The sequence below is a fragment of the Siniperca chuatsi genome, linkage group LG5 (assembly GCF_020085105.1).
Source record: "Siniperca chuatsi isolate FFG_IHB_CAS linkage group LG5, ASM2008510v1, whole genome shotgun sequence".
NCBI lineage: Eukaryota > Metazoa > Chordata > Actinopteri > Centrarchiformes > Sinipercidae > Siniperca > Siniperca chuatsi.
In genome coordinates this window covers 4,387,658-4,407,863 of record NC_058046.1, presented here as the reverse complement: position 1 = coordinate 4,407,863, position 20,206 = coordinate 4,387,658, and the positions used below count along the sequence as shown (strand labels likewise).

The following is a 20,206-nucleotide window of genomic DNA, read 5'->3' as shown; positions in this document are numbered from 1 at the left end:
TCCTCCTGCTGTGGCTGGATGTCAGGTAACACTAATACCTGTCAGTGGTGGCAGCATGCTGCTCCACTGTTATGCAAGCATCTATAAGCTCTTCAAGTTGAGGCAGAGAAACGGGAGGCAAACTGTCACTAAGCCTTTGGTGAAGCTGGGATCAAGGTCATGTGTTCATCTTTAGCTCGCTGAGAACACACAGGTAGTTCAAGGGATTGACTTGTGTGTTTCAAGGTTATTATCGTTAACAAAAACGAAATAACGAAACCTAAATGTGAAAAATTTGTGTATTGCATGTTTACAAAACTAATTAAAACAAACAAATTACAGAGAAAATGTCCTTAGTTTTCATCTTTGTCAATTTATTTATTTTTAGTATTTCAGGTGGATATGAAATCTATCTTCCAGATTTTTAGCTGTGCCAGTTTTACGCCATCTGTCAGCACCTCACAGTCCGTGACGCGTTGCCAGTCCGTCCACGCCACGGCTGGCATCATGGCGGCGGCGAAAGTCGGGAGAAAGCACCCATTTGGGATTACTCTGAATATGACTGTTTCACAGATAAAAGCAAGTGCCTTGTATTGTAGTGGAAGGTGATAAAAATATGTGAAACATTTCTCAAGGGGAAAAATCCCACAAATCTGATAGTCCTTTTGAAAAATCGCACAAGAAGGCTAACCTTGCTTAACTTAACAAGTTAGGGAGAGCGCCCATCACCCCGTCCCCAAAATGAGAAACTAACTTTAGATCCAGGCCAGGCAGTACAAGTGTACTGTACTGTAGTATGATGTTTTGTTTTTATTACGCAATACTTTTTCTGACCTTTTTTGAATCTCGCCTCTGACAAATACACCATATTACATTACATAACACTAAAACTAATAAAAACTAAACTAAAACTAAGCATTTTCAAAAAAATAAAAAAATAAACTAGCAAACCTGCTTTAAAAACTAATTCAAACTAAACTGAAATTGAAAACAAAAAGTCTAAACGAATTAAAAACTAATGAAAAATGCAAAACTATAATAAATAACCTTGGTGTGTTTACTGTTTGTGCTCATGTGTACATGCATGAAAAGTGGACTTAGACTTTAAAGGTGCTACGTGTAGCACTATTAAAGTAGGTAGGCAGTACTGGATGCCATTTTTAGGTGATATTTAGGAAAATAGACTTTTTGCTCTAGAAGAAAAGCGCCCCCGTCTTGTTTTGAGCCAGAAAGCAATCAGTACACTTCCCACCAAAGCAAACCGTGAATCTCATAATGTGAAATGCACCAGAGAGGTCAGTGGAGGATAGCGATCAATGGTGTAATTCCACTAATGACTCAACATCATTGTGGTAATGGTAATGTTGATATAGCACTTTTAAAGAACCCGTTTTAATAAACTGAATCCCTACCAGCTTCAGCAGTGATGCTTAGTAGCTGGCCCGGACTTTTGACCTGTGAAGGAAGCCAAGGGATGGGAGCATTTTCCTACGAGGATCAATGAGGCTTCACATTTCACTGTATCAACGAATACGTGGACATCAGTTCACACCAGCATATTCAGTGGCACCTGTGGTGTTTTTTAGCTTCTTATCCCAATAGATAAGGAAATAGCATAGATAGCCATAAATAAAACTTAATATGAGAGTGAAAAGGGCAGTAGATGAAATTGCTGGTGGCTCTTACAGTATGGTAATTTTTATTGTCTCAGAGCAGATAAGAAATGGAAGTGGAATCCTTTAAACGTCTAAGGGACACAGATTGAAAGACATTTTCTCTGAATATACCCATGAGCCAGTCTGTCTATGGTCTGTCTGACACACTTCTGATGCTACTGATCTCTTTTTAGGCATGCTAGCGGCATAGCTTTAGGAGTGGAAACATTGGTCTGTCTGTAGTTCAGTCCAGAGTGAAATAACTCAAGATCTATTTGATGGATTGCCATGCAATTTGGTACAGACTTTCATGGTCCCCAGACTATTTATCATAAAGACTTTGGTGATCCCATGACTTTCCTCTCCTGCCACCAGCTGGTCAAAATGTCTTGTCCAAGACTTAGTTTGTGACAGAAGACCTTAAACTAAACTTGATGACTGAATTTCTTTCAGCCTCAGCTGTGCTTTAAGATTAATGCAAACATAACACGCTGATATTATATTATACATGTTAACATCAGCATGTTGTCTTTCAACCCAAAGCACAGCTGAGCCTAAGTATAGCTGAGGCTGTCAGGTAGACAGTGACAATGTTGAGCGGAGTCTGAAATGTCCTAAAATGGCTACCATACAGAGGACAAACCCTCTTGATTTACTTAACATCATGGCCTTTTCCTCCAGTGCCATCCTCAGGCCAAACATAGCAAAGTTGTTCCTTCATATTTCATTCATCATACTATGGCTATAAACACTTGGTTTTGAATAGAGCGATACCTTTAAGTTGTGTCTGGTTTGACAAACTTTCCATCACTTGGCTGGTGTTGGTGGGAAACTTCCACCCCGAATACATGGCTCACTATACTGTGACGTTGGGTCAGCTCCTGGTTGCTTCCTATTTTTCTCCCCTACATATCTGTGTAGCCTCTTTTGACATACTGTGTCTTCCTGGTTAGATAAAGAGTAACTACTTAACAAATTGTGATTTGTGAGCTGTAGGCAGTGATGTGAGACAAAGTCCCACCAAACCTCTTCAAGGTTGTTCAGTTTCAGCATTCCTCCCTTTTAGCTCTCCCACTCTTTTTGTGAGGCTTTATTTTACACTGCTGTGAGATGGTGAATGTGTGCAACAAACAAAAGCTCTTTTCATTCAGGTTGCAGTACATACACACACACACACACACACACACACACATACAGAGCACTGAGTCTGTAACTCAACAACCAGACAGCTACAGACAGTGCCATTGGTGCATTGGAGACGAGAGAGAAACAGAGACTGTCTGAACAGAGGATAAATGAAAAATGAGTTCACAGTGACAGTGCTGTTTGTTTTAAGTGGCTTCGAATTCTCATCATTGAAAGCAGGATGGGTAACTAAAACCAACAGGCAGCCAAATGTCTGGGATCTTTGGCTGGTGTTGTTCAACTAGCCAGTTCACCAGGTAACTGAGTCAAGTCAAACTATTTATACAGGCTTTAGGATATCTCATTATAATCAAATATGTTTAACTATTGAAATCCTTTCAATAGGTAGACATATTTTATAAACATTTTATTGTATAAACCTACCATACCAGTGCTTACAGCATCAGATTGATCAGAAGAAAGCAAGAATAGCAACAAAAACCCCAGAAAAGAGAGTATACCTCCACCAACGGCTGCAAGATCCTCCAAATTTGTTATTTTTGTTTTGTTTTTTTGCAACTGAAAAGACATTTAGATTCTACATCTACATTAAAACTTAGCTGTTTTTTAAGATGTGTTTAGGTTACAGTAACTGCTTTAACAGCATTTATATTTCAACAGTTTTAACAGTTTTCTTCTTTTTCAAACAAGAAGACCACTGTTCAGCCACATTTTAGCTTAGTTTTAACCTGGACGCCAACAAGCCTTTTGACCTGTAAATTACCAAAACAAGCTTATGTCAGGACATGGGCATGCACACATTTATTTTATTTTTTTCAATTTTAAGAGAAATGGTCACATCTGCACTGTATTTCATCATATGGACATTGTAAACTGTTTAAAACTGTATGTAGAATACATGAGGTAATTTATTACATACTGCCTCACTCCTCCCATTCCCCTGAGTTACAGTGACACAAACAGTTAAGTTACATTAACTTGATGGTGGAATGGTAGTAATCTCAGCTCCTGGACAAACATTTGTTTAGTCAACAACCTTATCGACCATCTACAAATAAATTACGGTCATTTTCTGCTACGGGCAATACAAATTTGGCTTACTGCCCCTTTGTATTTTGGAATTCATCAGCTATTTTGGCTTCTACATAAAAAGGGTGTCTTCTTCCCTATTGTATTGTACAAATAGTCACAAGATTGCATTCACTAAACATGAGTCGCACTGTGAGTGTGGACTACATCCATCATCGTAATTGCCACCTCCTCTGGCTGTGTCGTCTGTCTCTGCCTGGCTAGGGTGCGCCTTCACTCGGATGCCCCTCTCCCAGGCTCAGATTTATTCCTGGAAGTACAGCCCTGATGATATAAGAGGGAGGATGTCCTTTGTTACAGCTTTGCTTTCCTTTTCCCTTCAGTGTGAGTCTATGTTTCATAAATAGGTCAATTTCCCACCCTACTCTCCAAAACGATGCCATAAAGTAATGTGGGTTTTCTAAAGAATCCATTAAGGACGTGTTTGTGGAGAAAAATCAAAGCTAATTGGCTGTTACAAGAACCCCCAATGAATCCCTAGTTATCAGAGTATTGGCATGGATAGAAAACCCTGGTGGTATTTCTCTCTTCTCCTTTTTCTTCTCTGACTCTGTAAATGCAGACAAACCCAATCTGAAGCTAAACAAGACCAAGGAGGGAAGTACACTTAGGATATGTGCTTCTGTTTGTACATGTATTTGTTTTTAAATTTTGCATTTAGGGGGGAAAAAAAGACATCTTACAACTCCAAGCCAAAAAGGCTAGTAAGCCTCAAATAAATCACCAGTAAGTTTTACTTTTTTCGCACTCATGCGAGGAGGAGAACATGACCTTGGAATGATGGTTAGTGGTCTGTCAAAGCGGCTGGTTGTTTCTTCAAGCTAAAAGGCCACAAAGCCAATGTTCTCTAACATGTTGCTGATTCTTCTTGGTTTACCACCCTGAGTAATATGTGGTTTTGTCAGGAATTTATAACTTTCCATGTTGAATTACTTGTAGTTTGTCGCCATTAAAGCGGCAATCATCACTCTGGGGCAGCGGAACAAGCTATAAACACAACATTGAAGAAGTTGTTGTGGCAAACTTACCAACATTACCTATTTATACATCCAGCAGACACGGGAGCAGCATTAACATTAATTTGAAGTTGTGTTTTAAACCACCTGATGACTGTAAGTGCAACAGTCACACAACTTTTACCTCTGGTTTGGTCTCCACCAACTCCTGTGGGAAATATGTAGCTCTTTAGCGGGTAAAAGTTCCACTATCTTCACTAGCTAGTCACTTTAGCTGTCTTTAACTTTATCTGTCTGATATTTGGTGTTGGGCAGGTTTATGCAGTGAGTTTATGAGACCATTTTCTGCAAATACAGCTGACTGCTGCAGCTGCAAACAACACTGATGAGAGTGGTGAGGCTGAATTAAAGCAGCAAAGTTGCGAGCAATTAAACCAGAACAGATGCTAAAACAAACAAAGATGCTAAAACCTCTGTAGAGCTGAGGGGAACTGCAAAGTTGGGTGAGCATCATCTGTGGGGTCGTCACCATGAGCGACTCTTTCCACATTGCATATAGTCATTGGATCCATTATTAATATAAAAATATTATTTAGTGCGCTGCTTTAAGTATTGGTTGATGCGTATTAGCTGATACTCAAGCTCAAGTAAAATTGTTGATTTCCAATTGTGCTGAGAACAAACTCATAATGCAAAAAGTAATGAACTTTTCAGAATGTGAAAAGTTATGTGCTTCATCTTCAAGATTTGAGAAGAGCATTTTCAAGTTATTATTAATGCTGTACGTGAGGACATTTTTTTTTTGTGCATTAACAGATGTTGCTCATGGGGGAGCAAACCTGAAAAATGTTAACAAACATTTACAAGGTGTATCACATCCAGAAATAGTATTTAAAAAATAGTATGAGTATGAAAACTGCTAGCAAGTGTCAAAGCAGGGCAAGGTATTGTGATCCTGGTCCAGTCATTGATTTCAGATATAATAATATCAACATTTAGGTGCAGCCTAAAAATGAATAAGAAACTGTTTTAAAAGTGTTCAGGTTCTCATATAGGCAGCAATGATATTAGTAGTAAAGAAAGAATGAGATAAGATATATCAGCCAATACTGATTGTGTTTTAACACTGGAACAAAAAAACAAAAACAAAGCACACGTCGAATGTGACTTAAGAATGTGTAAAAGCCTACTCTATGCACAATCTCAGTCTAAAGGCATTTATGTGTATATGTCTCTTTTCCCGCTTACTGTTGTCACAGACTGATTGCCATGGTTACTCCAGTTTGTTTTTGACCTCCCTGGATTCTTTTTGTGATTGTTTTCTCTGACTGGCTGCCATTGTAGCTAAGGTTTCTGATGTTGCATGGAAAATTAAATTTGATTGGCCACGCTCAGCTTCTTTGTTCTTGTTTACCCATTATCCGATCTGATCTGTAATCTGGTTATAACGCAGATCTCAGTGGTGTTATTGTTGACCTAAAGGGAGAGGACATGTTAAAAAAAAACATTTTCTGTACTTTAGAAGCCTGACCTACTCTGTAAAATGCTCTTTGATTGACTGGTATGACAATTTTGGAAAAGTACACTAAATGAAGAGGAATTTGTCGTGGTGGCATTGATGCAGGGAGATGTGCAAATTGTATTTTTGTCTTTGTTTTATGTTCAGATATTTTTGATAAATTCCTGCCAGTTTATGTGCATGTTTAGTGTGAAAAAGTCCCATTATTGAGCTGTTTCACTAGGAAGATGGATGGTTCCTCTGGCTGTGGTGGAGCATAATGGCAGGGAGCATAATGGCAGAGTCTGTTCAATGGTTCCATTCACAAGTTTCAGTTTCTGTGTGTGGACTTGAATACTTAAATAGCCTGGTAGCCCATATGCATCTGTCCACTGTGCCACTCTTGTAACGGACAGCATTGAGTCCAGCATCACACACCACTATACAGCAGCTGTGATGAATGTATTATATCACACAGAAGAGCTTACATCATGTATCAGGACAACATTTCCTGTAGGAAAGTGACACATTTCTGTCATCTTTTTGCTCAAATTTCCTGTTACTTGACTTGTAGGTATTCCTTGCCATATAATGCCATTCATTATAACATTATCACTAACTGCAGCCCATAAAAGTAAGTGAATTAACATGGGATAAAATGAACCATGCTGAAAACTGATCTTAAAAGCTATTAGGTTGTAGCTATCAGGTTTGTCATTGTAATTTAATCACCTTCATTAACATAGTGATCTGTCAGAGGTTTCAGCTGCTATTTGAAAATGATTTTCAGAGCAGTTTCACTTATAGTTTTTGGTAGCCAACTTTGGACAATTGTGGTCCAACCCAGTTAAAGGTGGGGTATGCGATTCTAATCCAATACACGTCTTTTTGTCAAATTCAGCGAATATGTCCTCACGCTGCTCTAGCTGTCTGTTCTGTGTGCGCTGAAAACATCTCCGGTGTTTGTACACAGCCCCGGCCCTGTGGGAACCGAGCCACACAACACTATTCCAGCCATGATTCGTGTGTCAGGTAACGTTAAATAACTTGCCCACGGACATTCAGCTTACTTTCTAGTTTGACAAGATATGCTGTTGTTGTGATGTTAGCTATAGCAGCAGGGGAGTTGTGAGCATCGCTGTCTGGAGCTGGTTTGTCGGCTCTGGGAAACCGTCTCGTCCTCTCTGGCTGTTAGCTTCGCAGCAGCAACTGTAGCGACAGTTTGCTAACCCACAACCTAGCTAATGTTAGTTTCATTACTTGCTGTGTCATTGTTCGCTCTATATCATGGTATTTGTCATTGTATTGGATTTCTCCAGAATCGCATACCCCACCTTTTGAAGACATTTGCTGTCTTATCAGACTGAGAACAGTGTCAGGTAGGGGCTTTTGGCACCAACAAACACAGAGAAGACTCCATTGTGTTGGAAGAGTTTAGGTAAAGAGGTTAATACAAATATTTTCAAATAGTTTTTCACTCATGATAAGGAATTGCACAATATTACAGAGGAAGGTATCTTTTGCATTGCACCTCTGAATTTAGATTAAATGAGGAACTTCCTACTCATATCAGTTTAAAGTGAATGTCTGATGTGTAGTCTGTGAGCTTTTGTAGAAGGCCCACTTGAACTTGAACTAAACTTACCTTCATTACCAAGACGAAAAGTTTTTTGGATGAAATCAGGTTTTCCACCGTCGGTGAATATAAGAAATGGTGAAGTAACCTGCTGGTGTAAAGAACTAGACAGTACTGATCATTATGTCTTCCCACTAACATTCATGAAAGCATCCTAGGCGTATATTAATACTCTTAGGTGGAAAAGAGATGCATAAAGAGGACTTCTAAAGCCACCACTCGAAGCTCTAATACCATACGTTTCCAGGCTCAAAATGATGGCAGTTATGGTATACACAGTACTGTGTTAAAAGTTACATTTCCTTGTGGCTGTAGTTGGTGGTGTGTGCTGCTGACCCGGAAAATCTTTGGAGAGTCAGACTGGGCTGTTTGGGCTGTCTCTTCACAAAACCGTGGACGATTAGATGGGACTGTTGCTTTGTACTGACAGAGAATGGATGCAGCATCTTTCTCTGCGTGTGTGTGTGTGTGTGTGCTCATGTGCTCTGACTTGCTGCGTTTCTCTACATAGCTATTTTGTCTGCAGCAGTCTTGCTTACAAAGCTTTGTACCAGAAAATGGAGAGCAAACAGTTTTAACCTCTGTGGCACACATTGACCAAAATCCTTTTGATTAAAACCAATGGCCGTGACTTTTGCTTTAATTTAGTAATTTACCGTATGAGTGTGTCAAAATGAGTCATTACTTTACATTACATTCTTTCTGCAAGGATATCTACAAGAACAGTTAATAAAAAAAGACATAAAGCCAAAGGAGTTAGGTTAGACGAAAGAAACCTTTTGCTAGTAGCCTATGCTAATGCCCTCCTAACATCAACTGTCTTGTCTGAACACACATTACACAAGCTAGCCTGCCTGACCCTGCAGCTAATCTCTTAAACCAATTTTAGTTTCCCTTCTCTGGTGTTAACATTGCCTGCACTCTTTGTCTGAACCATTAAGCTAATCGTATTAATGTCACTTTCCACTGACGCAAACCATCAGGCTTCAGATACATTAAAAGTTATCGTGGTAGGATTTTTTTGGACTGAGCTTTTACTGTATATTTGCAGTCAATTTACATACTAGTTTTAATGTCAAGTGAGCAAGTTGGATGCTACGAAATATTCCAGTGCCGTTAACATCCTCATATTGAGATATGCTGAGCTGTGTGCAGCCACAGAAGTATAAGTGAGGTGAAGGATCATAGGCAAACATGATTATAAGTAAATATTCTTCACATGTTGAATCGTGATGTTTTATGCAACAGTACACAATTAAAAGTAATACATGTTTAAAAATAATACTACTACGGGCTTTGGCTGTTTATTGCATTGGAGTGTTTTCTTTATGTGCTCTCTTTAGTGTTATGTAACAAGAAGATCTCTGACTTCAACCATGACGTCAGGTTACTAAAGCAGTAGTAGTAGACCATCAGGCTTTCTGTGGCTGTTACACACATAAGCCCACATAATCAATACAAAATGCACCTGTCTATAGTAACCTTATAATGTAATTAATAGTCATATTAACCTTTATTTGTACAGCACCTTTCAAAACAAAGTTATAAGGTGCTTTACATGGGTAGATCACAGTTAAGCCTTTTCAAGACTACAAATGATGTAAAATCAGGCAATTAGAGGACACAAAAATAAAATTAATGAAATATATTATAACAAACGGTAAAATAAACAAAACAGTTAAGACATATTCGAAGATTGGATGCAGTGCTGTGTTAATTCAGTTTAAGCTTTATTTTAGTGCTGCTACTGATTAATATTACTGATTAATCTGTCTTTTTTTCTTCAATTAATAATTTAGTCTGTAACATTTGAAAAATAGTCACTGATTTCCATCACACTTTCAGAATCCAACATGGCGTCTTGAAATTGCTTCTTTTGTCAGACCAACAGTCCAAAAGCCAAAGAGATATTTAATTTACGGTGATATCCAACAGAGAAAAGCAGGAAGCATTTGTGAAGCTAGAACCAGCTAATGTTTATCATTTTTGCTTGTAAAAGATTGATGATGACAATCAGTCAATTATCAAAAGTATTAGTAATAATTTTCAGCTTATCGATTCATTGACTTAATCATTTCAGCACTGTTTTAATTACTCTGATGGCCTGTGTGTCAAAGAAGGAAATTTATGTTGATGATTGAGATCAGACTATTCTTGACACATAACTGTCATTCTGCAAAGTCATTCTGGTCTTATCCATGATATGCTTGCTGTGATTTCCATGCATAGTGTAGGAGTGATACTGTATGTGAGCAGCAGTAGATACAGGCTTGGAAAAGTGGGCTTGTGCCTAGATATGTACTGTGCCAGAGTTTAGACTGGAGGGGGAAACATATGCATGGTGAATATGAATTTAAAAAGCTTTCATGAGGTGCCCTTGAATAAGGCAGGTGACTCCCAGCTGCTCCAGTGAAGCATGAAGTATACATATTTATTAGAAGGTATTTAATGTTGTGACAAATAAGGTGTAATAAGGTAATTTATCAAGTCAAAATACTAAACAAAAGTCTGTCAAAGTTCATACATTGTCTTCATTTGCGCCTGCAGCAGGGGCTCATGGGCAGCCAGCTCCTTTGTTGGGAGCTGTGAGATAAAAAGGTTGAACTCCACTTCTTTGTAGGTGAAGCTGAAGCCTCCCTGACAGCAAATATCATTCCAGTCCTCCGTTTAAAAAGGTCATTTGTCAAGAGTGGCATCTCAGTTATTACCCTGCTCCTGAGTAAACCTGTCTCATCATGCTAACATTTAGCTTGAGACCTGCAGCCTCAGCTGGCCTTTCTCTTCTCTTTATTTAGCAATAAAAATGATGAAGCAGTGCTCACTATGCACCTGCTTGTTATTGTGCTCGTAAAGGGCTCATCAACATTTGCATTTGCATATTTATCCATGTAAATCTGTATTTGTACATCTCTGTAATGTACTGTAATGTTACTTACTGGCTTGGCTCTTGCTCTCATCCTGCTCTTTTTTTAGTCCTTAAAACCGATTTTCTATTCTTTCTCTAATCTGTAAATCTTCTCTCACCTTTCTTTCTCTCTAGTCACAACAACGCTTGCAGAAAGATTTAAGAACCAAAATTTCATTTCAAATTTGCTTTTAATCTACTACTGTATCTGGGATTATGTTTTACTAAGCAGGTATAATAGAGGGATTACTCTAAATCTTAGTTAGCACTCGTCTGGTCCAGGTCGTGATCGGGTGAGCAGATGATTTAAAGCAAACTTTCATTCCTAATCCAGCTCATATTGTACCTTACAATACTTTACTGGAGAAAATAAATAATATAAGATATTACAAAGGATGAATTAACTTACACAAGCCAAATTTGATTAGCCTCGGCCTGGCTAACAGACACTGAGGCTGCTCAGTAACCTTGGCAACAGAAACATCTATGCATCTAAAAACAGTTGTACTGACAAAAGATATTAAGGTGTTTCGTGTGGTATATGAATAAATCATTTCCTCATTCATTTGAGACAATAGTAAAATCACCATAAACAAGCGTTGAAGAAGATTTTCAGCATCTGCCAGCTGTTAAACTGCATTTAATACTTTAACATTGCGTGACATCTGCCATTGTCTACTGCAAAACAAAGCTTTAAGAGTTCCATGTAACTTTAGTTAAGGGAGCAAGTGAAAGGCTGATGGAAAAATTACCCATCAACATGTTCATCTGCTTCCGCTAGGCACATAAGAAAGAAACACAAGTACTAAATTAATAAATGCGGAATAAAGTTTCATCAGTATAGGCCTTGCTAGACCTGTAACTGAACGATGACACGCTCGATGCATTAGCAGCCAGTGTATGTTTATCTGCAACCAAGTGTACTGTCAAAGTGTCCATGAACCAGATCACAGGGTGTTGACTATTTAAAGTAAAGTAATGATCAGCTAAATACCTTATTAGTCTAACAAAGTGAATCTAAGGAGAGAGAGAGGTGAATTTTAGGGTTTTATGGATGTATTCTGTGTGTATTGGTATGTGTGTATGTGTGTGTCATTTAGGGTGTAATATGCGACTGGGGATGAGATCATGGCCCTGTTTAAGAGTCAGCTGCTTAGTGTGTGTGTGTGTGTGTGTGTGTGGATCTCACTCTTTCCACTTCACATGGTGCTGACTCACCCTGCTCAGTGTACAGATGAGTCTAGAAGGATATAGTTCTGTTATGTTACTGCAGCTATTTTAGATTAACTTATTTTATGGTGCTTTTGGTGCACAGATAAAACTCATTCAAGAGAAAGAAATTGAAATTAAAAGTTTGTAGAGTATTGTTTTTTTGGGGGCGGGGAGGGGGAGGAGGGGGGTTGTTTAAAAACTTTAATCATCATGGGTGGATACTACTGTGTGAAAATAGATTTGTAATGTCTTTTATAGCTCCAGAGGAGCTTTCTAAAGTCTGACAAAATAACTCCGGGTGATGTCATGAGGGTTATCTCAGCTTTGGCTCGGACACTGCCAGTTTTTAACAGAAAGTTTGGGCCCAATGAGAGATGCTATTAAGTTGCATTACGGTAGCATCTAGTGTTTCTGGAGTTTGACCCACATTATGGGCTAAAAATCAGAATATCTTGTCAGAATATTGATTTTGACCATTCTTTTTTTTAATTGTCTCTTGCAAGTCCCTCAACTTCATGGAAGTACAATACTAAATTAGTACCACTTCAAGTTATTACTTAAAAAAAAAAAAATCTATACTACATCTTTCGGGCTGGTTTGGGAGCTGGTGTTTTTGCGAGCCTTTCAGACATTGTATGGGTGAACTCATCTCATGTCAAAAGACATAAAACACACAAAAAAGAAACAATGAAACACAAGAAATGAATGAGATGACAAGGAGATGACCCAATTTGCCATTAAAAACACAATGAGGAGCATAATTTAAAAGCAACAAAACTCTTAGCAGTGTTTATTTGTACCATCTGAGGTTAAACATGAAAATCTAGTTTGTGAGGAAGTGAGCTAATATCATCTTATTGATCACTCTCTCCTGGACTCTTGCAACATGATTTATACGACCATGCAGCCTCGAGCCTGCATGTGGAATGTGTGCCTGTGTGCTTTGGTGTCTGTATTTCCCTGCTCCTCTGACGTCTTTCCTCTCTCTCTCTTCGTATTTTCCAGATGTACCACTCTGACCACGGTGTTGACTTCCCCGACCTCTCCTTCCAAATCCCTGGCAGCCCTGCAGAGCTAGGCCCAGCAAACAGAGTGTGAACACAACCCTCAACACACCACACATCTACTTCCCCCCCTTCACCCACACCGGGCCTCCCTCTGCTCCAGTCCCACCCTCCCTCCTCCTGGACCATGGACAGCCCTCCTAAGTTGTCAGGCGAGACCCTGATCGTGCATCATATCCCCCTGGTGCACTGCCAGGTATCAGGAGGGCGGCAGGGAGGCTGCGGGGGCTCGCTTAAGAGGAGCAACCCGTTTAGCCCACCAGAGAACCTGGGCTTGAGTCGAACCACTTCCCTTCCTGAGAGAGACGTCCTTCAGAGAGAGGCTCTGCTCTACAGCAGCCTGATCCAGACTTCCAGTGGCTCCTGCTCCTCCCACAACGGAGGAAGAGAGAGGAAGGGTGGTGGGAAAGGAGGCAGCACAGCAAGTGATGATTCATCGTTTACCTCGAGCAATTCAGAGGACCAGCTGATTACAGCTCATACATTACCCAGAGCCAAACCAAGGAACAGAAATCCGTTGCGTCATAATCCATTCCTGCTGAATACCGAAGATGACGAGGATGAAGAAGAAGAGGAGGAGGAGGAGGAGGATGGTGACAACCTCAGTGGTTACCTTGAAGACTCCTCTTTTCACCTCCACAGTGACACTAACTCGGCCCTCGATGACAGGATGGCTTCTTTCCAATTACACGACCTTGGCTTTGCTTCTGAGCCCTTTCTTTTGCACAGCTCAGTGGGTGGAAGCAGTCGGGAGTCCCTGAGGGGCGTAGCCTCGGATCTCTCTAACCACCTGGAGGACCTGGACATTATAGGACTCGACAGCCAGCGGCGCCATGGCAGCAGTGGTTCCAACATGTCCATGGATTGCGGAGAGCAAGACTGGGGTGATGAGGATGAAGATGATTATCATCCTATGAGGTGTGGGCGAAGCAGCAAGACAGGTTCGTACTCCTCCAGCTCCTCCACACAGCATTGCTCCTGCTGTGCACTCTCCCAGAACTACCCTCAGCACTTCCCCGAAGCCTTCTTGGAGCCTTTCTCAGAGTGCCAGCAAGGCTACGGCAGCGACTCCTCTTGCAACAGCTCGGATGGCGTGCTCGTAAACTTCAGCGCTATTTACAACAAGATGAACAACGCCATCCCGGAGAAGGCGCCTGTCTCTGGGCACACCAACCTCAACAGCTCCACTGACCACTCCTGCACCTCGTCTGTTTCTGATCCACCAGGAAACCAGCGAGACTCAACCAGAGGTGCTTTCTATTTGGACCTTCACATCTCCCCCACTGAACCTCCACTGTCACAGCAACAACCCTCCTGCCTTGGCAGCACCTTCCCACTCATCCGTGAACCGCACCTGTCCACCTCATCCACCTGCTCCTGCGCCGTGGAGCACCAGGGGGCTCTTGACCTAGACGCCAACTGCAACTCCTACCACCCTCCACATTCTGGGTCGTCCGGAGACTTCGCGTCTTGTCTGCAGAGTGAGGCGCGTCTTGTTGTTGCCACCCAGAACTACTACAAGCTGGTCACCTGTGACCTTTCGTCCCAGTCGTCCCCGAGTCCTGCAGGCTCCTCGGTCAATAGCTGCTCTGACGAACACAGCAAGGGCAGCCCCACCCCAACCCAGCCTAGCGAGTACTTCCTGTTCAGGCAGCAAGCTGATGAGGGGGGCGTGTACGAAGAAGATGAAGATAGAGAGTCACCTAGGGTGAGTGGAGAATCCTACCTCACTAGTTTTAACAATTTGTAATCCATCTAACAGGACATGTAATGGGTTGTGTGATGTTCATGAAATGGCTAATATTGTATGCACAGGTTCACACTTAATTTACCGTACATATTTATTTAAAACAAACAAGCTAGACATGCGACCAGGTGATAAGGTTAAGATATTTCCTGATTTTTAAAATAAGATTTTATAATTTTATGCAACATTGTTGTTTAGCTGCCTGTGTTTAGACGACAGTTAATTACATTTGAGGACTTTGGTTTCTTTTTTTAAATAAAAATAAGGGTTTGTAGAAAAACATGTTTATATTTCTCAAAGTAAGTTTATGAAATAAAAGCACAACTTTGGTATCGGTACTAAAACTCAGGTATCATATTGGCATTAGCATCAAACAATGAACAATACCAAGCCCTAATAATGACATATATCATGAAATGATATGTGGCATGTTTAAGTTTTTAATTACAATTTGATTGGAAATTTGTATGATGTTATCATATTATTATCATATTATTTCACTTAAAGTCAATACACAACAATATTGAATTATCGCCCACCCCTAGCTCCACACAGCCTTGCTTCATCAATTTCCATATTGTTGGAATAATTGACTAATGACATACTGTAGTAGAGATAAAGAGGAAGTTTAAAATAATCTGTACTACCTCCCTGCTCAGCTGTTGCCATATTTTTACTTGGTTCTTGGGATTACTTGGGCTCTCTGGTTTTTAGTTTGCTTGTACTTTTAATGAACAGGGACTCGCAGAGGTGAAACTTGTGCTTCTTTTGGTGCAGTTGTTCTGTGTGTAAAATAGTGCCAGCTAATTGTCTGTAATACAGGACATGAAAAACATGGAGCACAAGAGTCCTGTGAAATAAACTGATTTGCTCATTAAGTGCAGCGTTTGTTATAAGGTAGAACTAAAGATTACTCATTTAAAGAATTCACATGATTACATAATCCAAACTAATGACAAAAAATTAAACATTTTCTCTCATTCTTTGATTTCCACTCCAGTTCTTCGGTAAAAACACAGCTTGCCGAGGGTGGTATGCATAATTAATCAAGTTTAGGCAGTACATTTAGTTAATTTACACCAACAAGTCATTATTACTTAGACTGTATTTCTTATCACTTAACTGAGTAGGTAAGGCAAGGAAAATGGAAGAAATCAAAATAGCAAGCAGAGATTCAAGTGATTTTGGTGAAATTACACCAGACTCAACAAGGAATGGAATAATGCAGAACAACATAAGGCATAAATAGCAATTAAATGGTATGGAATAAATTAAACTGAAGGCCCTATGACAATGACAATAACCCTGAACTTCAAATAGCTGTGACACTGGTATTAGTCTGGCACTGGCTCATTTTAGCTCACAGCCACTGCAGTTATCTGATATCACGTCTGAGGATTATTTTAGCAGTTATGTAGAGCTGAATGCTATTACTGTCAATCAGTTACAGTGCCACTGTGTCAAAGCAAATCTGGCTTGAAGGCAGTTAAGGCCTTTGATTTGTCAAGTCAATTTTATTTATATAGCCCAATATCACAAATCACAAAGGCCTCAAGGGGCTTTAGAATCTGTACAGCATACGACACCCTCTATCCTTAGACCCTCGATTCGGATAAGGAAAAGCTCCCCTAAAAATGGATTGCTCTGGATTTGTTGTCCTAAATATTTTTAAAGAACCCTTTAGGTCCTTTGAACTCTAAGCCATGGTTGACGATGGGTTTTATCTGATATTCTATTGGAGAAAATTTGACTGCTGTGTTCCTTCTTTCTTTCGTTATTTCTCTTCCTTCAGAGAGATGATAATGACAATGATGATGAAGAGGACGAGGAGGACGAGAAGAAGAATCTGCAAGCAGCTAGTGGAGCAGAAGCTGCTCCTGCCGTGATTGAAGGCCAGGTGTACGTCAACATCTCCCCTCCTTTGGTTGGCCGGGGTGTTATCGGAGGTGGAGCCTCCTCGGGAAACCGTCCCCGTTCTCGCAGCTACGACCGCAACCTGGACAAGTCTCCATCTCCTCGGCTTGGATCTCTGGAGCGTATGTTGAGCTGCCCCGTCCGGCTCAGCGAGGGCACCGCCCCGACCCCGCCTCCTCCTCCACGAGTCACCTCCTTCGCAGAGATCGCGAGAAGCAAGCGGCGAAACGGAGGTACAGGGGGCTCGCCATCGCTGAAGACAGCTGCAGACCCTTTCTCCTCCACTTACTCCACCCACTCCCAATCCTCGGTGGATTTCTCTCCGATCCTAGAGCAGCATGTGGAGGTTGACAGTCACAGCCTGTCACCTGTACCCTTTACCAGATGTTACAGTCAAGGCAGCATTGAGCGACACCTGGAGGGGGCAAGGGAGACCAGAGCCAAGGCTGAAGGTACTTCACCTTTTTTCTTCACATATTTTTTTTATTTATCTATTGGTTTATTATTATTATTTAACAGGGAGAGTGCACATTAATAAATGTTGCTGTAAACTGGACAGATGTTACCAAGTCACCCTGTATACAAGACCAGTGTAGATATAGGATGGATCATGCACCACAGATACAACCACTTATCATTTTTTGCCCACAAGAAGGCAGAGGAACTCCAGAATAAGATGTCAGACACACGGCCCTGACATATTTATAGCTTTAGACAGTTGTTACATCTAAGGTATTAGCATACAATTGCCTATTTACACATCCGGCAGACTTGCACCAACATCAGCATTAGTCTGGAGGTGTGTTTGTCCACCTGATGAATGGAAGTCAAATATTTACTTTCTTTTTAGCACTGGTTTGGTCTCCACCAACCCCAGAGGAAAATATCTGGCTCTTTAGCTGCTGGCCGTAAAAACAAAACAACGAGCTAATAGGTGCTAAAACTCTGTAGAGCTGCTGTGTTGGATGATGATCCGCTGTGAGTTTGTCACTACAAGCCACACCTTTCATATCATATAGTCATTTGAATCTTTGTTAATCCAAAAAAACAATACTGATCAGTGGAGCTTTAAACTTCACTTGAAGCTGTACAAGCTGTTAGAAACTATCAGTATTTGCTGATCAGTCTACTCTGCTTTAATAACTAAGTAGTAATTTACTTCTTTAATTGACTGCACTGATGATTGTTCATGAAAAAATTTGTTTTTCCACATCTTATTCGCTGAATTTGTCCTCTTATGGTCGTGGAATGTTGCTGATTTTTGCATTGGTTGAATTGACTGACACTAACACTCTGCAGAGTGTATTTGGCCACAGGAATTTAAAATATACGTAATACCACAAGATGGACCTAGAAAGGCAATGCGCCTTACCGACAGCTGTTATTCCTTTTCAAAGGTTCACCAAAACTTCCTCTAATTTACATGCTGACATTATTACTCTAACATACTGCATAGACTTACTTTATAGAGTAATACACAAAAAGAAAAAAAAAACAGTATGTTGAATTAAATTCTTCATGGCATCATTCAGACATACACACACATTTCCACAATAAATGTTTTTGTGGTGTTTGTGCACTTTTTGGACATTTTGTATGCTGTATCTGTGGTTTATGTGTGTATGATATGTGTATGGTTTTGTTTTTCTGTATGTCTAGACTTGCCTTGTGTGTGTGAGAAAATACTCATGTGCCAGTGTGTATAGATGTGCTTCGAACAGAGTGACGCAGAGTGCGAATCCTCAGCTTTAGAGGGAATGAAGGGTTGAAGTGGGCCAAACGTGTTCTGAATAACAATCAGGTGAGAGAGGAGATAAAGGTGCAGAGAAACCCCCCTGCTGAGCTCTACACCAGCATACTGAGCTGTGTGTGGGTCTGCTGTGTTTGTGTGTGTGGCTGTGTTTGCATATCTGTGTTTATGTATGTAAGTGGTGTGTTACTGATCCAGAGAGCCTGTAGGCCCGACATGTCCCAAAACCAAGAGAAGGTCAGAGAAAGTTACACAAGCTTCTTTGTGCTGACGGAAAAAATGATGTCGCCTCTCTTTCTCCGCAAAACATTTACTTGCTGTCGTGTCATTGAAAGGTGCTGTGACTTTCATCATGTTTCTGGTTTATTCAAATGGTGACAAGAAGTAATGAACTTCGTTTTGTCTGGTTAACCAACCAGTGAGTGGCTGAAATCTTGCATGACAAGCATCCATTTGTAGCATTTCATTGTTTCCCATAATTAAGAAATCGGTGAAATCTACACCCTGGTAGTTCACCTGGTAGAGCGCGTACCATTAAGGCTGAGTCCTTACCGCAGCGGCCTGGGTTCAATTCCAATCTGGGGCCCTTTGCTGCATGTCATCCTCTCTCTCTCTCTCTCTCTCTCTCTCTCTCTCTCTCTCTCTCTCTGTCTGTCTCCCGCCTTTCCTGTCTCTCTGTAGCTGTCGCTATCTAGTAAAGGCAAAAATGCCCGAAAAGAAAGAAATCTGTGAAATCTGACTCAGCAGCTCACAATGTCAAATGCAGCATGGGGACCAGTAGCAGCTGCCAATGTTGTCAGAGATTGTTTGTATTTAGTAATTGTATTAATCCAAATGTATTGAGGAAGTAATTAATTGATGTTAAAATGCTACACAACATTTGAAATATGTTAAAATGGAGCAGCACTCAGTCATAACAAAGCAAGGTATGACGATATTCCTGCCACATCCTGTTGTGCTGCTCTGTTGCTGAGCCTGACTCCTCTCTGCAGACGGAGACAAACGAAAAACAAAATTTCCTAAAGGGATTTTAAAAATATGGACACAAAATACTATGGTGTATAAGAAGTGATGCATTTTTAGATTTCCAGTTTGTTTGGAATAAGTAGAGGAAGTACTCTGTATAGTAAGGTGTAAAAATAAATTGAAGTACAGAGAAGTTAAATATGTAAATCATTAAAAGAAGTACAGAGTTATTAAATTCCATATATTAACAAGTAGAAGATACACTTAGTGGGTAAATATATAAATAAATACAGGAAGTAGAGTTGTTAAATATATACAGTAAATAAATAGATAGCCTCAAGGAACTGTGCCACATACAGATTATTTTAGGGAACTCAATGGCCGAAATAAAGATCAAGATCTGAATCAGTGGAAACAGACGACACAGTGCTGCCCACAGTTTTTTTAATTTTTTTTAACAAGTGAACTCTGGGAACTGCAGTGCTGAAAGACGACAAATTATTTAGTATCAAAGATGTCACCAATATAAAAATAAAGAACATGTATCCCGAAGAGGAATATTGTAGGTCTTGCGAATACAACCACTTGCAAACATGTGCAGGCGAGTGCATGAGGCCATGGGAATATCTGAACGAGCTGTAAAGTGAGAATGGGCCCAGAGGCATGTGAGGAAGAGTTAGTTTGAACAA

The 20,206-nt window shown here is 40.3% G+C and overlaps 1 protein-coding gene across 2 annotated transcripts in view; it reads left to right on the top strand.

Annotated features, from left to right (window-relative positions):
• Nucleotides 1–20,206, top strand: part of rusc2 (RUN and SH3 domain containing 2) — a 46,245-nt gene that overhangs the window by 9,862 nt on the left and 16,177 nt on the right. For both annotated transcript variants that reach the window (XM_044196022.1, XM_044196023.1), the window contains exons 2-3: nt 13,082–14,848; nt 16,680–17,253. In XM_044196022.1, coding sequence (XP_044051957.1) covers nt 13,268–14,848; nt 16,680–17,253 — 2,155 coding nt within the window. In that variant the 5' untranslated portion in view covers nt 13,082–13,267. The remainder of the gene's footprint in view (nt 1–13,081; nt 14,849–16,679; nt 17,254–20,206) is intronic.